The 15,471-nt window shown below is 33.5% G+C and overlaps 1 protein-coding gene across 4 annotated transcripts in view; it reads right to left on the bottom strand.

Annotated features, from left to right (window-relative positions):
* ADGRB3 (adhesion G protein-coupled receptor B3) overlaps positions 1–15,471 on the bottom strand; it is a 728,500-nt gene that overhangs the window by 412,798 nt on the left and 300,231 nt on the right. For all 4 annotated transcript variants that reach the window (XM_011282405.4, XM_011282404.4, XM_006931831.5 and 1 more), the window contains 2 exons: positions 12,530–12,691; positions 6,681–6,845 (listed from right to left, as the gene is read on the bottom strand). In XM_011282405.4, the coding sequence (XP_011280707.1) occupies positions 6,681–6,845; positions 12,530–12,691 (327 nt within the window). The remainder of the gene's footprint in view (positions 1–6,680; positions 6,846–12,529; positions 12,692–15,471) is intronic.

Genomic DNA, 15,471 nt, shown 5'->3' with positions numbered 1-15,471 from the left:
CCTGGGGACAGTTAAAGTTTCGCTTCAGCAATGTGATACATTACTAGATTTTCTGGACCCAGAATAATTAAAATTGCAAAGTCTAAATTGCTAGATTCCTGGGGTTTACTTTGTTATATGAACTTCCTCCTGCCATATATAGAGAGTTGCTAGTGTGTTCACTTGGAAGAAAATCCTGTTTCCCACATACAGAGGCCAAATTAAATTCTGCGATACATTTTAATGAAAATACCGTGTTTCACTATATTTTCACATCCTTACCAATAACTGCTGACAATTACAATAGGTTGGAGAACAATAACCACAAGATAAAGTCATGACTATTTTGGATAATAAAACTATCATTTTGGCAACTGTTTGGGGTTGATTATTGCTGATTAATGAAGCTATCTATATTTGGGGAGAAGAATTCTACCTTGTGGTATAAGATTTAGTAATGGTAAATTTGGAAAACTCCAATTTTTATTGAGTTGGAGTTACCTAGGGAACTGGAAAGACCCCTGGAGTGTATAAGACTGAAATGTCACAAGCCAACCTCTTGCTTTGGGCATATGCTAGAGAGCATAAACTTGGTTCCCATTTGCTATTTTCAAATAAATCACAAAAAGGGGAAAAAATGAAGTATCATTTAAAAAATTAAAATTAAAAATAGAAGCAAGTTATCATGGTAAGGTCAACAAGAATAAACAAATAGTTGGGAAGTAAGTTAAGAGAAAGTTTACATGAGAAAAAAAATTAAATAACAAAAGAAGGCAAGCCAGGATTAATAAAGACACAATTTTTAACAGTCTCATAAGCTAATACTGAAAGATCACTAGAGTAATGCTAAAAATTTGAAATGACACAAAATGAATACAACAGCCATACAACAGGCTAGAAGGTTAAGAAGACAAAAATGTAAATTAATTAAAAAACAGGTTAATGAGATAGCATTTGAACTACAAATTATAACATTCTCATGCAGAGACAACCAGGGACTTTTGAACCAAGGTCAGACAAATGTTTAGCATCTTCCCACTGACTGCCCTCACTGAAAGGATTCCCTGCAGAGGGACTGTGGGCAGATGACCCTCTCATAGATTCATAGATGCTGAGGAATCAAACTTTAGGTCAACAGGATACTGAAGCCTCTTGCTCTAGATAACACACATACTTGGGTCTAGCTGTGTTCCTGAGGACTTATCCTTGGGTGATTCATTCTTCTTACGGTTTGCAAAAGACTATGAATATATCTGAAAAATACAACCTGACAGGATCTCTCTGGGAGGTTCTGGATTCACAGGAATGCATTTCTTAAATGCAGGACTGACCAACCAGTGTGACACAGCCTAGCCCCACAGACTGGCTTGAGCCCTTATATGTGTACTTCTCCCTAGTACAAACCAGGCAGAAGTAATCTGTATGGGCCAAGGTCAGGTCACCCCAAAATATGCCACTTTGGTATGTTGATTATTTTAAATAAAAGTTACTTAAAAAAAGAATACTATGCCCCTCCCCTTGTCTCCAGAAAGCATAAAGTAAATCTCCCATGTGAGAGGTATCCTCTCTATACTAGGAGGTAAAGAGACATTCCTTACTACCAGAAATAGGGAGTTTAGAGCCTAGAAGGCTAGATAAATAATTCTTTGTTACTTTTTTCTAATTTACTACCCCAGCCCAAATTCTATTTAGAATTCCTTATTGACTAAATCTCCCAAACTTAAATTTTCTTTGTCCTGTCAATTCCTCACAGATTTATTGTCTCTGTCTAAGAAGTATAGAAACTTCCTGCCTTGGTCATTTCTTTAGGACTCGATTTCATTATTGGGCCTCTGTGTACATGTAATAAAACTTTGAGTTTTTAATTCTTAAACCAGCTGGAAAACCTTGAAGGGTAGAAGGGAAAATGTAAAGTCCTCCTCTATAAATCTCTTTGAGTCTATGATTAAGGATGTCCATAAGAAACAAAAACTATCATAATGTTCTGAATTTATTTCACCCATTTCTTCTAAATCCTTTACTTTTAAAGTAAATAAGGTGGACATATCAGAATGAGAAAGAGAATTGTCACAACTGAAACAAAGAAGACCAGACTTGACATCTTCAACTACTGACAGAGGGAAATATTTTAACTATTACTCCAAAGTAACATAGTATAAAGAAAATCACTATTAACCTTGAGGCTTTGGACTAAGAATTTAAGATTTTATTTTTCCATAAAAAACTTAACTTTGGAGAAGGTTCTAATTTTATTTTGGGTACACACATCTATATAATTTTAGTGGAGAGCCTACCTAAGAAAGGTGAACATTCCATCAAGTCTAACACTTATCTTTCTCCATTTGAATAATAATAAAAAATCAAAAACATGAAAAACAGAGGCATATAAAGTGATTAAATCACACTAGAGGAGGAATCACCATCAAGGTGATATCCAGGAACTGGTCTGACACTTATAGCTAGACTCAGTGCTGTTAGCAGCTTTCTTGGTGCTCATAGCAAGTCTGTGAATCTAAAACCAGTACAAAGAACATTAACAGTAGACAAGGTCATTCTGAGACTGTGATAAAGTGAGATAAAATGAAACATGGTCACAGTGCAACCCACAAAGTTCTAGACATTCTCTTCTCTCAGCTAATATGACTGACTACCACTTCTTCACCAATTATAGCAAGTTTTCCCTCCTCCTGGATTATTTATTAAGGTACCTAATAATAGAATTCTCCCCCATTCCTGACAGTTTTAAATCCAGAGCAAAGTCCCACTTCCTAAAACCTTCCTTGAAATCATCCCAAACAAGCCCAAACTCTTAGTAAGTCTTTCTAACTCCTCCTGAGATGTCCACAGTTCCCTATATTAATTTTTCCTTAGTACCAAGAGTAACAAATTAAACTTGTTCAAGTACAAGTGTCATACAAATGGACTTTGACTATATATAGGGCACTGACAGAATAATAACTGATACTTGTACACCATCTGCTGTCTACCAAGTTGGTTCCTTTACAGCATCACACAAGGTCCTCTCACAGTCTTGTGAAGTGGGTATACTATTGTTCCTGTCTTATAGAAGAAGAGACTAATAATCGGGGGAGTAACACAGATATTAAAAGGTGATACCTAAATTTAAATATGTGTTCTCTTGTGAAAGTCCAAGTTCCACTACACTACATCTATGTATTATTAAATAGACCCAGAAGATGCCGTATAATTTTTAGGGGGGATGAGAACTAAAAATTTGGATATGTCTATATCAAGAAAATCCATTCAATAGAAATGTATTAGATATGGCTGGTACAAAGTTGCACAAAGAGATAAATAGGCAATGAAAACAAATTTCCTTGTATACACTAATTAGTACTATACTGAATTTGATGCTCAATTAGGGATTGGAATGAAAATTCAGAGAAAAGAAAAAAAAAACATGGGTTAGATTGCCAGAAGTTCTAAGTTTTATGAGATAAGAAAAATAGACCAAAAGACAGACATACACATACATACACACACCCTTCCATAGATCACATTTAATTATTAGAATAGATGAGAAAAGGAGGGAAAAGGGGTCACATTATTTTATAGCCAATGAATGAGTCATAGTGAATCCCTTTTGTTGCTCTATGCCTCTTACCCACCTCCCTCCACCACCAGTATCTGTTCTTAGACATGGTACACAAATTAGTAACTGATAACTCACACTAGGATATATCATATCTACCTTTTCCTTTCTTTCTTCTCTCCCTATATGAATTCCAGGTAGACAGCTTTCCCTCACCTCAAAAGAAGTGAGAGAAAGGTGGACATTGACTAAGGAAAGTACCTGGTGAAAATAGGATATCATCTCCTTTGAAGCTGATATAAAAAATTTGCAAAGTAAAACGTAATTCATTATTTGATGTGATCAACACACATCATAGTATCCACTTCATTATAGTGGTTATATGTATTTCTTAAAAACATGATGCTGGAATGCTGATATGACATGATCCAAAACTAAAATATCACTGCCCATTACCCTAAGACACATGGTCAGATCTTGGAAAGGTGGTGAGTGGAGACCCAATTTGTTGTTTCAATTGTTTCTTGTGTTCTCTTCTGGTCTTCACCTGACAATTGGCCTAGCCAAGGGGAACCAAAGGTCGGTCTTGGCTCACTTTCTTCATTACTGATACACGACCTATCACAGCCTTATACCTTAAGATGGTGTCTCTAGGATCTCAGGTTGGATGGCTACTAGAAATATAGTTTGAAATCACTGAGTTTTCAAATTATCACCTTTCATTGAGGTTGAGTATTTATATGTGTTTTTCAGAACTGCATTCAACTTTCAAATGCTTATGTCTGTATCCTCTGAAGAGATTGCAAATTTCTTGAGATTCTTCTTCTCAGTAGTGTCTTGCATCTTGTTGACACATGATGATGCTTTTACATATAATGAAGGCACTTGAGTTTAGCTATAAGACAGTTCTAAGGAGAATTCCAAATTTTTGCACCAAATAAATCCTACATATTTCAAAGACATAATGTCAAAATGTTCAGTAAAGTATAAAATCTTTTTTTAAATAATAGCCATTAGAATTCCCTTTGAAATAGTAGGGAAACTGGGATACAACATGGTATGAGTTTTACATCTTTTAAGATATAACTAAGTTTAAGAATGGAAATAATAGGAATCAGAAACAACACATAATAAATTTATTAAGTACCCAATATGGATCCATAATGCTCACGTATAAGAGAATATGAGCTAGGCCAGATTTACAAATAATACAAACATACCTTCCAAAATTTAAAGACCTTCACAAAAGAAAGACCTAATTTTAATGGCCCTAAAGTGATTCCAATGACAGAGTGATGCTGCTAAAACACAACTAGCTTGAAAACACTTATTTACCACTCAGTGATGAAGCAACAACTGTATCAACTTAGAATAATATGAGTTTTCTTATCTGAATTCTCACAACTTAGCATCCCTATCTACTGACCCCCAAACATTTTACTCCTAGAAAAGCTCATGGAAAGTAGACTACAAGAAACATAGTTAATAACATTTTAACTGATCAGTCTCTTTTTTCTTTATACCTCTGGGATTAGCTGAGGTAAAAGATGTAATAAAAACTAATATATTAAAAAAGAATCTATAGTTAACTATTAATTTTCATTTCCCCACATTACCTATTTTTTCACATTCCATGGACAAATAACAATGAACTATAATTGACTTTCTGTAAATGTCATAGCTTAGCAGTTAAAAAAAATACCTAAAATTTGTATAATCTGGCCCAAATCTTCAGGAAAAAAACAGTACATAAATATATTTGTATGTGTCCATATGTTTGTCTGTATGTTTATAGAGACACAGAAATAACAGAACATAACATTTCATAAGTATTTTTTCCGGGGGTGATTTGCAGATAAGGAATCATAATTTTGACTCCCCGATATTCATAATTACATGAATATTGAATTATATAAGTTATATTAATTCACAGAATTCATAAAATTCTAGGAGTAAATATAACGACTATATCTTTAAATGTATATTGTGATATAGGAATCTAGACGTCTTCTCTGAAGTCAAAGGGAACAAGTAAGCTTGTTAAATGACTTGCATATCTATATTTTGGGTGGCTTTTCACAGTTAAAGATGTTTTAGATACTTAAAATTTCCAGAGGAACTAAATCATTGCTTCATGACATGGGATAATACCTTGGGGAACTGAAAGTACAAATGGGACTGAATGTGAGATAGATAATATGTTTGGAGCACATTAACGGGATCCCAGCTATGTTGCTCACATGCTGAATGGCCCAATGAAGAAGTCTCCCAAAGAAAAGATGAATATTTATATTGGTCTTTGCCATTCTTCTTAGCCTTTGCCATTTGCTACTCATGTCTATCTCTGTAAGATATGCCTTGGCTAGTCCTGGGAGATCCTATCATTTCTTTGTGTGTATTTTCTGTCATAAGTTGCAAGCTCCTTGAACTGAAGACCAGTCTTTTTTTATTTTGTAGTTACATAACAGATAATAAATATATAACAGAATTATAAAGACTTCTCTCTGTAATAATGGGTGAAATTATCAAATTCAGGTAAAATAGCATTGGAATATTTTAAACTAAAGAAAAATTTAAGATAAGAAATATACTGTATGAACAGACTATGTAGTCTTCATAATCACATGAAGCTATATGTCATTTATGAGCTAACCATCTTATGCATCTAGCAGTGAATCTATAAAGTCTGATTTCCTAGCAAGTATCTATCATTTCTATACATATCAGTGGTGCGCCCCTACTCCTTAAATGAATGAGTGTGAGACAATAACATCAGAAGGAATGCCTCTAAAGCAGTCTCTCCAGTTATAGTATCAAGGCAATAGCCAATCTCAAGTCTTTGGGACTCCTTATAATTTTCCCAGGGGGGAAACCAAGTACAGATAAAATCTTAGTGGAAAAAATTAATATACATATCTATAGAAACCTAATAAAAGTGAGCTTTGGTACTCAGTCGAGGAAATACTATAAACCATTGCATATGATAGAATCAAGGAAAGTACCCAGTTTTAAGCAAGAGACGGTAACCAAAGGGCACATTTTCCAATGTGACTGAATAAAGGTTGTACTTTTAATATTTCATATGTATACCAGGGCCCATATACAAAATACACAAATACAAAGTTCACTAAATGCAGAATACGCTCACCTGGACACAGAGCAATATTACAAGGCTTATGATGTGTTTCAGGTCCTTCACACGGCCTTCCTCCATACTGAGGAGGTGTGCACGACCTTGTTCTTGTTCTTTGGCCTCGACCACATGTAAATGAACATAAACTCCATGGTGACCACTCCTCCCAAACTCCATGTACTGTAATAAAGCAAAGAAGCTTCAACAACAAAAGCAAAGAGATAAAGTCATAATGATTTTTTTCTTAATTATTAAGAAAAAAATCATCTAATAGACAAGTATGAAAATATTTTAAAAGTTCAGCTGAGTTAACATTCTTATTTGCCAAAATAAATGCAAAGGGTAATTCAAAAATTCATTAAAAAATGCAAAATTGTATGCATTTTTCTGTACTTGAACAGTTATTTATGTCATAAACTTTAAATATTTTCTTTTTTAATGGAAATGCATCTCTCTCCTTCATGGTAGAATAGTCATGAATAATTTTTAAATAAATGTCATATAAACTTATAAGGTAGTATAGAAAACTAAATTTCTTATAACAGATATGATCTTCTAGAGTTAAGTTTGCATTTAAATATGTAAGGGTCAACTTAATTCTTCCAACAATTATAAAATTTCAGTATTAATGACCTTGATGGTGTCAAAAAATGAAAATATGAGAAATTAATGGTGCATATTTTAAATAGCTTTTAACATCACATTTAGAAAATACAAGTATCTAATACAAGTACCAATACTTCAACTATACCATTACAATGAATTCAAACTAATCATAAATATTAACATAATTTGTGCTCCTCCATAATAGCCACTGTGAACAAATATTGACGCCTTTTGCATAAAGTCCATTAGAGTTCAAAGTTTAGATCCTTTCTTTGCCACAGTCAAATAACCAATCTCCTCTCAATTTTTAATATTTGGGATAGTAAGGAATAGTAAGGTAATATAAATAAACACTCTGTGGATAATAAAATAAAAAGAAGCTGGGCAAAATGTGCTCTTTGGTTCAAAAGCTCCTGTCTTGAGGTTGGTCCTACCATGCTCTTAGAAATTCATGAGCATAGATGTTTGGTATGACACCCACTAGAATAAGGAAGGGGAATAGAAATTTATAATGGATGATAAAAAGATGTTCACTTTTTTCTCAACATTGGTAGGGGTAAGCAGAATCCATATAAAGTGTCAGAGGTGTTATGCGAGTAAATATAGCATATCTAGAATCTTTTGCATGTATATGTTGACCAAGTTGTTACTTTAAAAACACATATGTGATACTTTAATTATGAGGCACCCATTCTCTTCTATCTATGCTATTGAGTTGCCCTAACTGGTTGTGAAAATATATTCAAACATTGAGACACCCAAATTTGAGTAATACTCTCTGAAAAATTCTTCAAGTTTCTGTGAAAGTTGCTGGAAAACTTTCTCATTTAAGTTTGGAAAACCAAAGCTACTATGTATCCATTGGTATAAGAATAAATAATGAGTTTGTATTTAACTCCAAGAAAAAAATACACATATCCATATATTTATATATAGGTATATATGATCAATGATAGCAAAATATTTTTTAAATATTGCATACAAATGTATTTTGCCATATAAAACATATATCTTTAATTAATTTTTGCATTTATTTTTAATTACCAATATTTCACCATTTAAAAACAACCTTCTCTTCCTCTATTGTCTATATAGTGTTAAAAGACTATATTGTATTCATATTGATAGTTTAATTTAATTGATAGTTAATAACATACTGATTGTTAATTTTCTCCTCAATCAAATCATACTTCTCTGTATTCACTGAACGAACCCTGAAAAAAAAGCTGCTAAATTGGCAGATTTTTCTCTATTAATCTCAAAGAAATGTTAATTAATCTTGATTAAATCATAAAGCTGGAATCCTTTGAAAAGTATGTCACTCCCTACTTTTTAACACTCTTTATTGTCCCATGGTGAAATTTCATGACTCCTTCATCATTTTAAAAAATCAAAAAATATTTCTTTTCATTTGAAGGGGAAACAAAATTATTAATAATTTTAGATATTATTGAATTAGGAAATTATAACAGATATATTATGATTTTATAGATGCTATTTATAAAATTTATGTTAAAGAATAAAGATATTTTTATTTTAGTGGCAAATTGTTATATAGATTCTTTTACCTTTCAGTAAAGAATGAAAATCTGTAAATAATCTAGTCCATTTGAAAAATGTGCCTCATAAAACCAAGAAAATTAAGTCAAATTAATCCATTTTTAGAGTTTTCTTCTTTACTTAGACATTAGCTATATTATCACATGCCTATGCTGTATCATCTAAAGATGAAATGAGGAATATACCATATACAAATTATATTACTACTAGATTTTGAAATAAGTGTACGAATTACCTTATAATTTACATTGGGATGTATAATAAAACTCCTTTTTTTTCTTAAGAAATATATAGATGTGGATACTGTGACATTTACAAAAAAACAAAATAATCAGAACCATTCCTTAGCCCAAATAAACTTCTAAAGGATTAGAAAACATAGCGAGTAGACCAAGTGGTTCTCAACCAGAGGCAATTTTGCCCCCCAGAGGACATTTGGCAATGTCCAGAGAAATTTTTGATTGTCACAGCTCAGGGCAAGGAGGGATGCTACTGGCATCCAAGAATGCTCAGGACAGCCTCCCACAACAAAGATTTATCCATGTCAAAATGTCAATAGTACCGAGGCTGAGAAACCCTGGAAGAGATCATAAAACTATTAAGTCAGAAACCAGGACAGTGAATTCACAATTCAATGTAGCTCTCTACTTTCTCAATTTACTATCTGTTTACCTACATCATTTTCTGCTCTAAGTAAAAAGAATTTCTGAAGAGACTATAATGTCAAAGCAACAATTTGCAAAAAGCTGGATGTCTTAGGATCCATATTAGAAGTAACACATTATCATGTAATTTAATTAAGAAACCCTTTTGAAATTAGAATAATATGTGTGAAAGGCAACTAATTTATAACACTATTGATTAGGCTTTAGTAATGCAAATAAATATGAGCTCAAATTCTATCATTAAATGTATTTTATGGAAAGTGGCTTTGACATTCATTTCATCCTTGTGTCATTTTCATTAATTAAATGCCAAACACACTTGAATATCCACAGTGTGACAACTGGGTTATTGATTTCTGAGCTAATTTTCTTCTTGGAAATTTAAAGCATTATTTTAGAAAGATATTTACACTGGTTATGTGCTATTTAAGTTTTTAAATTTACTTTTGGTTACTGTTTTCAAGATATATTATGTAAAAAAGGTACATATTTAGCAGCATGGCAAGTGACTGAACAAAATATTTAACACAAAATATTTCATAACAAATACAGTAACCATCTAAAAGAGATTCCAATTTCCTATAGTGAAATACTTATTCTACATTTTTAAAACAATGAAGTTGCTAAATTATTGTTCAGTTTTAGAAAATTAAAAAGAAATCAACAAAACTCTCCATTGTCTTAAATTTGACATCTGAACTAAAACAATGGTTACAAGATACATTATTTCTTATCATCAGTCCTATTTAACCAAATTTAGAAAGACAAACCTATAGTATATGAAGGTGAAGAGGGGAACTAATACTTAGTATGTATTTCTTCAGTAGGTATAATGGTAGGAGGTTTAAGAAATTAAGGAAAAACATTATAATCAGAATATTATTCAGTGTTCTATAAACATCAGATACAGAGTGAAAGGAAGAGCACTCTGATCCCACTACAGATGCTCTCCTTGCCCAGCAAAGGAATTAATCAGCAGTGTCTGGCAGAAGGATGGAGGTTTCCATATGTCAACCATATGAATTGCATAATGAGTGGCTGGAGAGTAAGCACTGAATGGAGAATTGTGGAGAACACTTTAGCACCCTCTCAGACTTCCACTCGGGCATCCATTTGCCATTAGACTCCATCCTTGCATACTGAAGGGAACTTCACTTTTCCAAGGGATGCTGACAAGATAAATGTATATATCAAGCACAGCTTAATTCTCTATTGACAATTTTCTCATTGCTCAGGAAAGGAAACCTGATCCTAGAACCCTTAACATAAATACTGTAAGTAGGGGTGGGCTTTAAGTGTGAGACAATATACTCTACCCACACCCAGCTGAAAATCCACAAACATTTACTCATGAGGTCATTTTATGTATAAAATTTAGAAATTTTGTAATTCCTAAAACCTCCAGCTCTTGGAGGTTTTCCTTCTCTTGACTAACAGACCTAGAGTCTTTGCTCACTAGCCCGTTTTTGTCATCTTCTGTCATTGACATCCCCTTCTGTGACCTCCGTAAGCATTTTTCCCTCTGAATTTTCTTTTCACTTGATGTTCCTTCTCATCTAGTTTAATTCCCACTGACTCTCATTGATTTCTCTTGTTTTCAGTGGGAGTTATTGCTGTTTCCTGCTAATTCAGTCTTCTCTTCCTCATAGTTCTCTGCCCTGTTTAGCTTTAACTTCGACCTTCATCTGCTGCTTTGAATCTCCTAATTTCATTATAGAGGATTTCCCAACTCAGTGTGCCCTCTCCTCCACATTCTGCCCACCACTTCTTTTCCCTTTTGTTTCTTCCAGATTGTCTTTCCTTTTATTGTGATAAAAAGATACATAACAGAAAATTTATCATCCAAACTATTTTTAAGTGTACGATTCAGTGCTGTTAAATATATCCCCATTGTTGTAAAACAGACCTTCAGAACTTATTCAGTTTGCAAATCAAAACCCTGTACCCATTAAACAATAACTCCTCCAGACTGTCTTTTAATGGGTTGCCCTTGCTTATTCAGCTGGGAAATTAGGATTATCTCTGCCATTCCCCCATGCCACCCACTCTCTACTCTTGCCTTTAGCAACTGCAAAATCAGCCATCTCTGGAAACGGAATTCATCAGAAAATTTTTACAGCTGAACAGCTGCTGCAGAACCAGTCCCTTTCTTTATGCCCACCCCCTTTGGGGGCCTATGGAAAGGCTGTGAATGCAAGTCTAGGGTCAACTGCAGTGGTTGATGGTTTTATCACCCCTCCACCAAATACTTGAGCAAAAATATAAACCTGGAGATTCACAGTATCCTGTGCTTTGGACTTCTTGAAAGAAAGCCCAAATTCCTTTTAGTACTTATTTTTAGATGAAAGCCAGTAATTTGAGAAGGCAAAATGCCTGTGATATGCATGTAGGCCTCAAATGAGAACAAAATGTTGATGTAACATGGAAAATTCTCACCCTACGTGGGTAAGCTACCATGCTGTGCACCATTTAGCATTAAAGATTTTTTCCTCCATTAATGACTTTAAAGTTTACAATGAAGTGGATGGCTCTGATGAGGACAACCAACTGAGTGAAAGAAATGAGCAGGAATTCCTTTGGTCAGGGGAACTATGTTCTCTGATAGGGTCAGACAAGTGATAGGAAAACAACTGCCAGCTTTAAAGACTATATCAACCACTGCCTTTAGTAATGGGTACGGATCACATTTCCAGTGTGCCTGTAAGTCACACTTTCCTCAAACATTCAATTGGACATTTTGACCACCTAAAATAAGGAAAGATATTGTAATCTTAAAATATTATTAGAAGCAGATAGATAAATTTCAAGCTTCTAGCTGCAGTGAGTAGGGGAGTCACTTACGCAATTTTCTGATTGCTCTGAAAGCAGAAATAATCACTTATATAACAAAATTTCACAGTTGAATAAGAATTAAACTTATCCACTCTAATTAAAATGTCTATACCCAGTTCATATGAAAATAACAAATCTTTCCAAATGCGTAGCATGACACAATTCAATAACATCCACAGTTGTAGTTGCTGCTAACACTACCTGGACAGAGGGCAGTGTTATTGCAAACCCTTGATTCTCTTAATGGGCCGCTGCAGTGTGTCCCGTAAGGTGATACACAAGTTCTGGTTCGCACCTGCGACCCTTGACCACAAGTAACTGAGCATGTGCTCCACTGGGACCACTCTTCCACACCAGATTCACCTGTGTGCAAGACAACAAATAAACATGAAATACCGTTTTGAATATTCATTCACTAAGCATCATACCAAACTGATAACTATGACATGAAAGAATAATTTAAATGTAAAAATATGACACTACATCAAAAGGTACAAGAAAACATTTCAAGGCAAAATAAATTTAAAGAGAGATACATATTACACTGATGCAAGGTCCAAGTTTGCTATTACCTTTTTAGCAAAGCTACTCTTCACAAAGACACTGTGCCGTGGACACTATGAAGGGACCAGTCAGCATTTTACAACAAGAGTGGTTGCTGAAGCAATTCTCTTCAGGCCAATCTAAAGCTTTGTACTTTGGATGGGAGAGGGAGCAAAATGTATTGCTAAACTTACTCTGGCTTTGGTGAGCAGCAATATATTGATGTATTCTTACCTAATCTTTTATTGCATAGTCTTTCTAATGCTGGATGAGGTGGGGCCCTGGGAGTCTGGGCGTATCTAATTTTTATTGTGTTAAACACTGACACTTATTTATAATTTATTCCCAGTGCTACTCTTACTTTTTTCATCCTGTGACAGCTATTTATCTTGTGATAATTTGTTTAAAAGCCTTTTGCTTGCAATTTTCCTCATGATCTAGAGTAGAAGAGTGAGTTTTACTCTAAATGAAGGAAAATTTCTCTGGGATTTCTATTAATTTATTCAACATAGGGCCCTAAAAAGCCAAGGAGTGTCCGAATTAATTACTTTTCTTAGAGTAAGCATCACACTAAAATTATCTCTAGTTTCCATTATTATCTAAAGTCATGTCCCAAAGGACTTAAAGTCAAGAATTTCTAAGTCCATCACAGTGGGCTTTTGATTCTATTCTGATATCATGTTCAGGATAGATTCTTAATACTGATTTGAAAACTTGTAGTTGTTTTTCCCCAAATACGAAATTGGGGCATTTACCTGCTAGTGGGAACTATTTAATTATTTAGTTGTGGGAAAGGTTTATGGTTGAAGTGTTTCTGAACACTTTGTATCACTGATTACATAAACAAAGGAACAATTTATACTTTATAAGTTCTGTTTAGAATTTGCCTTTGAAATATAATTAAAAAATAGAATATGATAATCTATTTGTCCATCTTTATTATTTTTTTTGAAGGGTTAGTAAATGATTTAGAAATTACTTGCAGTGCTACTCAAGACAGTGGGTCCATAGACTGGTACTTCAGGACAGAAGGAGGCTGAACCAGAATGTAACTCAACTTGCTGATTTCTTCACTGAGAATTTCTTTTTTTCCAAACAAACAAACAAAAAAGTCAGCTGAAATTAAACGTGTGTTTGATAATGTAGTTGAATTTACATCCTGGTATATGCTTCTTATTTCCACAGAGGCCCATAAAAACTAGTTCGCAGATAAACACAGGTCCACCAACCACACTTTGGGTAGCACTATTATGAAGATTTGTTCTTACATTGATCTGCATTATGCACCCAGAGGCATAGATCTTAATGCATTTATGACTAGATATATATAATAAGGGCACAGACAGTGGTTAACTGGGATGACATATTACATTAAATAGGACTTATTTTTGGTGTTGGATCAGTGTTTGTCCTGAAAATACTCTATAGATTAATTACCCTTGATTATTTTAGTCTTTTTTGCCATCACCAGTTTATATTGTAACTACTTCTTAAAAATGTTATTGGATGACCATATGAATAATATTTAAAGACATGCCTCATAATATTCTCTTTTACATTAAAGAATAGTCTGAAGATAAAAAATCATTATTCTAGACCCCAACAATATGGCAATAGTTAAAAAATATCCACACATACATGTATATATGAACATATATTTTTAGCAATGAAACTTTTTAATGTAAAGTTAGGAAAAACATAATGCAAAGCTTTTTCTTTTGATAATTCAATATGTGTTGTGATGACAGTAAGTGAAGTATAAATATTATGGTTGTATGTTTTTAATTAAAAGCTAGGAAACCTTGAACAGTGAATTCTATAAATAAAATGATAAAGGTTATGAATAAAATTAGTTATGTTTTTCCACAAAAGCAGTCCTTCTCTTACCCTTGCACTGTTATTATGGCATTAAAAATGTTTTTTATTAAATTGAACAATGAATCAGGATCAAGATCTACTTTTAAATGCATTTCTGTACAAATATTTAAAAATCGAGGTTCCTTCTGAATGTATACTATAATGATGTTGAACAGGCTAAGCAGTGATGTGTAGATCATAAGAAATTGATAATCAGTGCTAAGAACTGGCCTTCTTCACTCACTCAAATTGATGATTCATTTTGTTGGTCGAAAACAAAATAAATAAATGAATAAAGTCTATATTGGCTTTCAAAATATGAATCAAATTTTGCCACTCAATTACCAGCCTACCTACCAAAATGACCTCATTATATCCCAAATGGCATAGTTTCAAGTGACATTTCCACTAAATAGATATGATTTCCATGCTGCCACTTCTTTACCACAAAAAGTGTGAAGCCTGTTCTAATGAGGCATATTGGATCCCTGTAAGAAATAGCTCATATACTTAAAAGAAAGGTATGCGTATATATACACTTTTAAACTCAATGACATTAAAATAGTAAAGTATAATACAAAGTATACTATTTTTAATATGTGTATCTTTGGAGATAGCACAAACTAATCTGGTTCCTTGCAGCAGAGAAGGCATATTAAACACCATGTAGAACGCTTCAGTATCTAAGGCACTATTAAGGCTCTTTATCCTGACACAAAATATAAAACGGAACTGGAAAAGCA

The sequence above is a fragment of the Felis catus genome, chromosome B2, assembly GCF_018350175.1.
Source record: "Felis catus isolate Fca126 chromosome B2, F.catus_Fca126_mat1.0, whole genome shotgun sequence".
NCBI classification, from domain to species: Eukaryota; Metazoa; Chordata; class Mammalia; order Carnivora; family Felidae; genus Felis; species Felis catus.
Note: the sequence above shows the minus strand (reverse complement) of the source record. Positions and strands in the feature narration are given on the sequence as shown.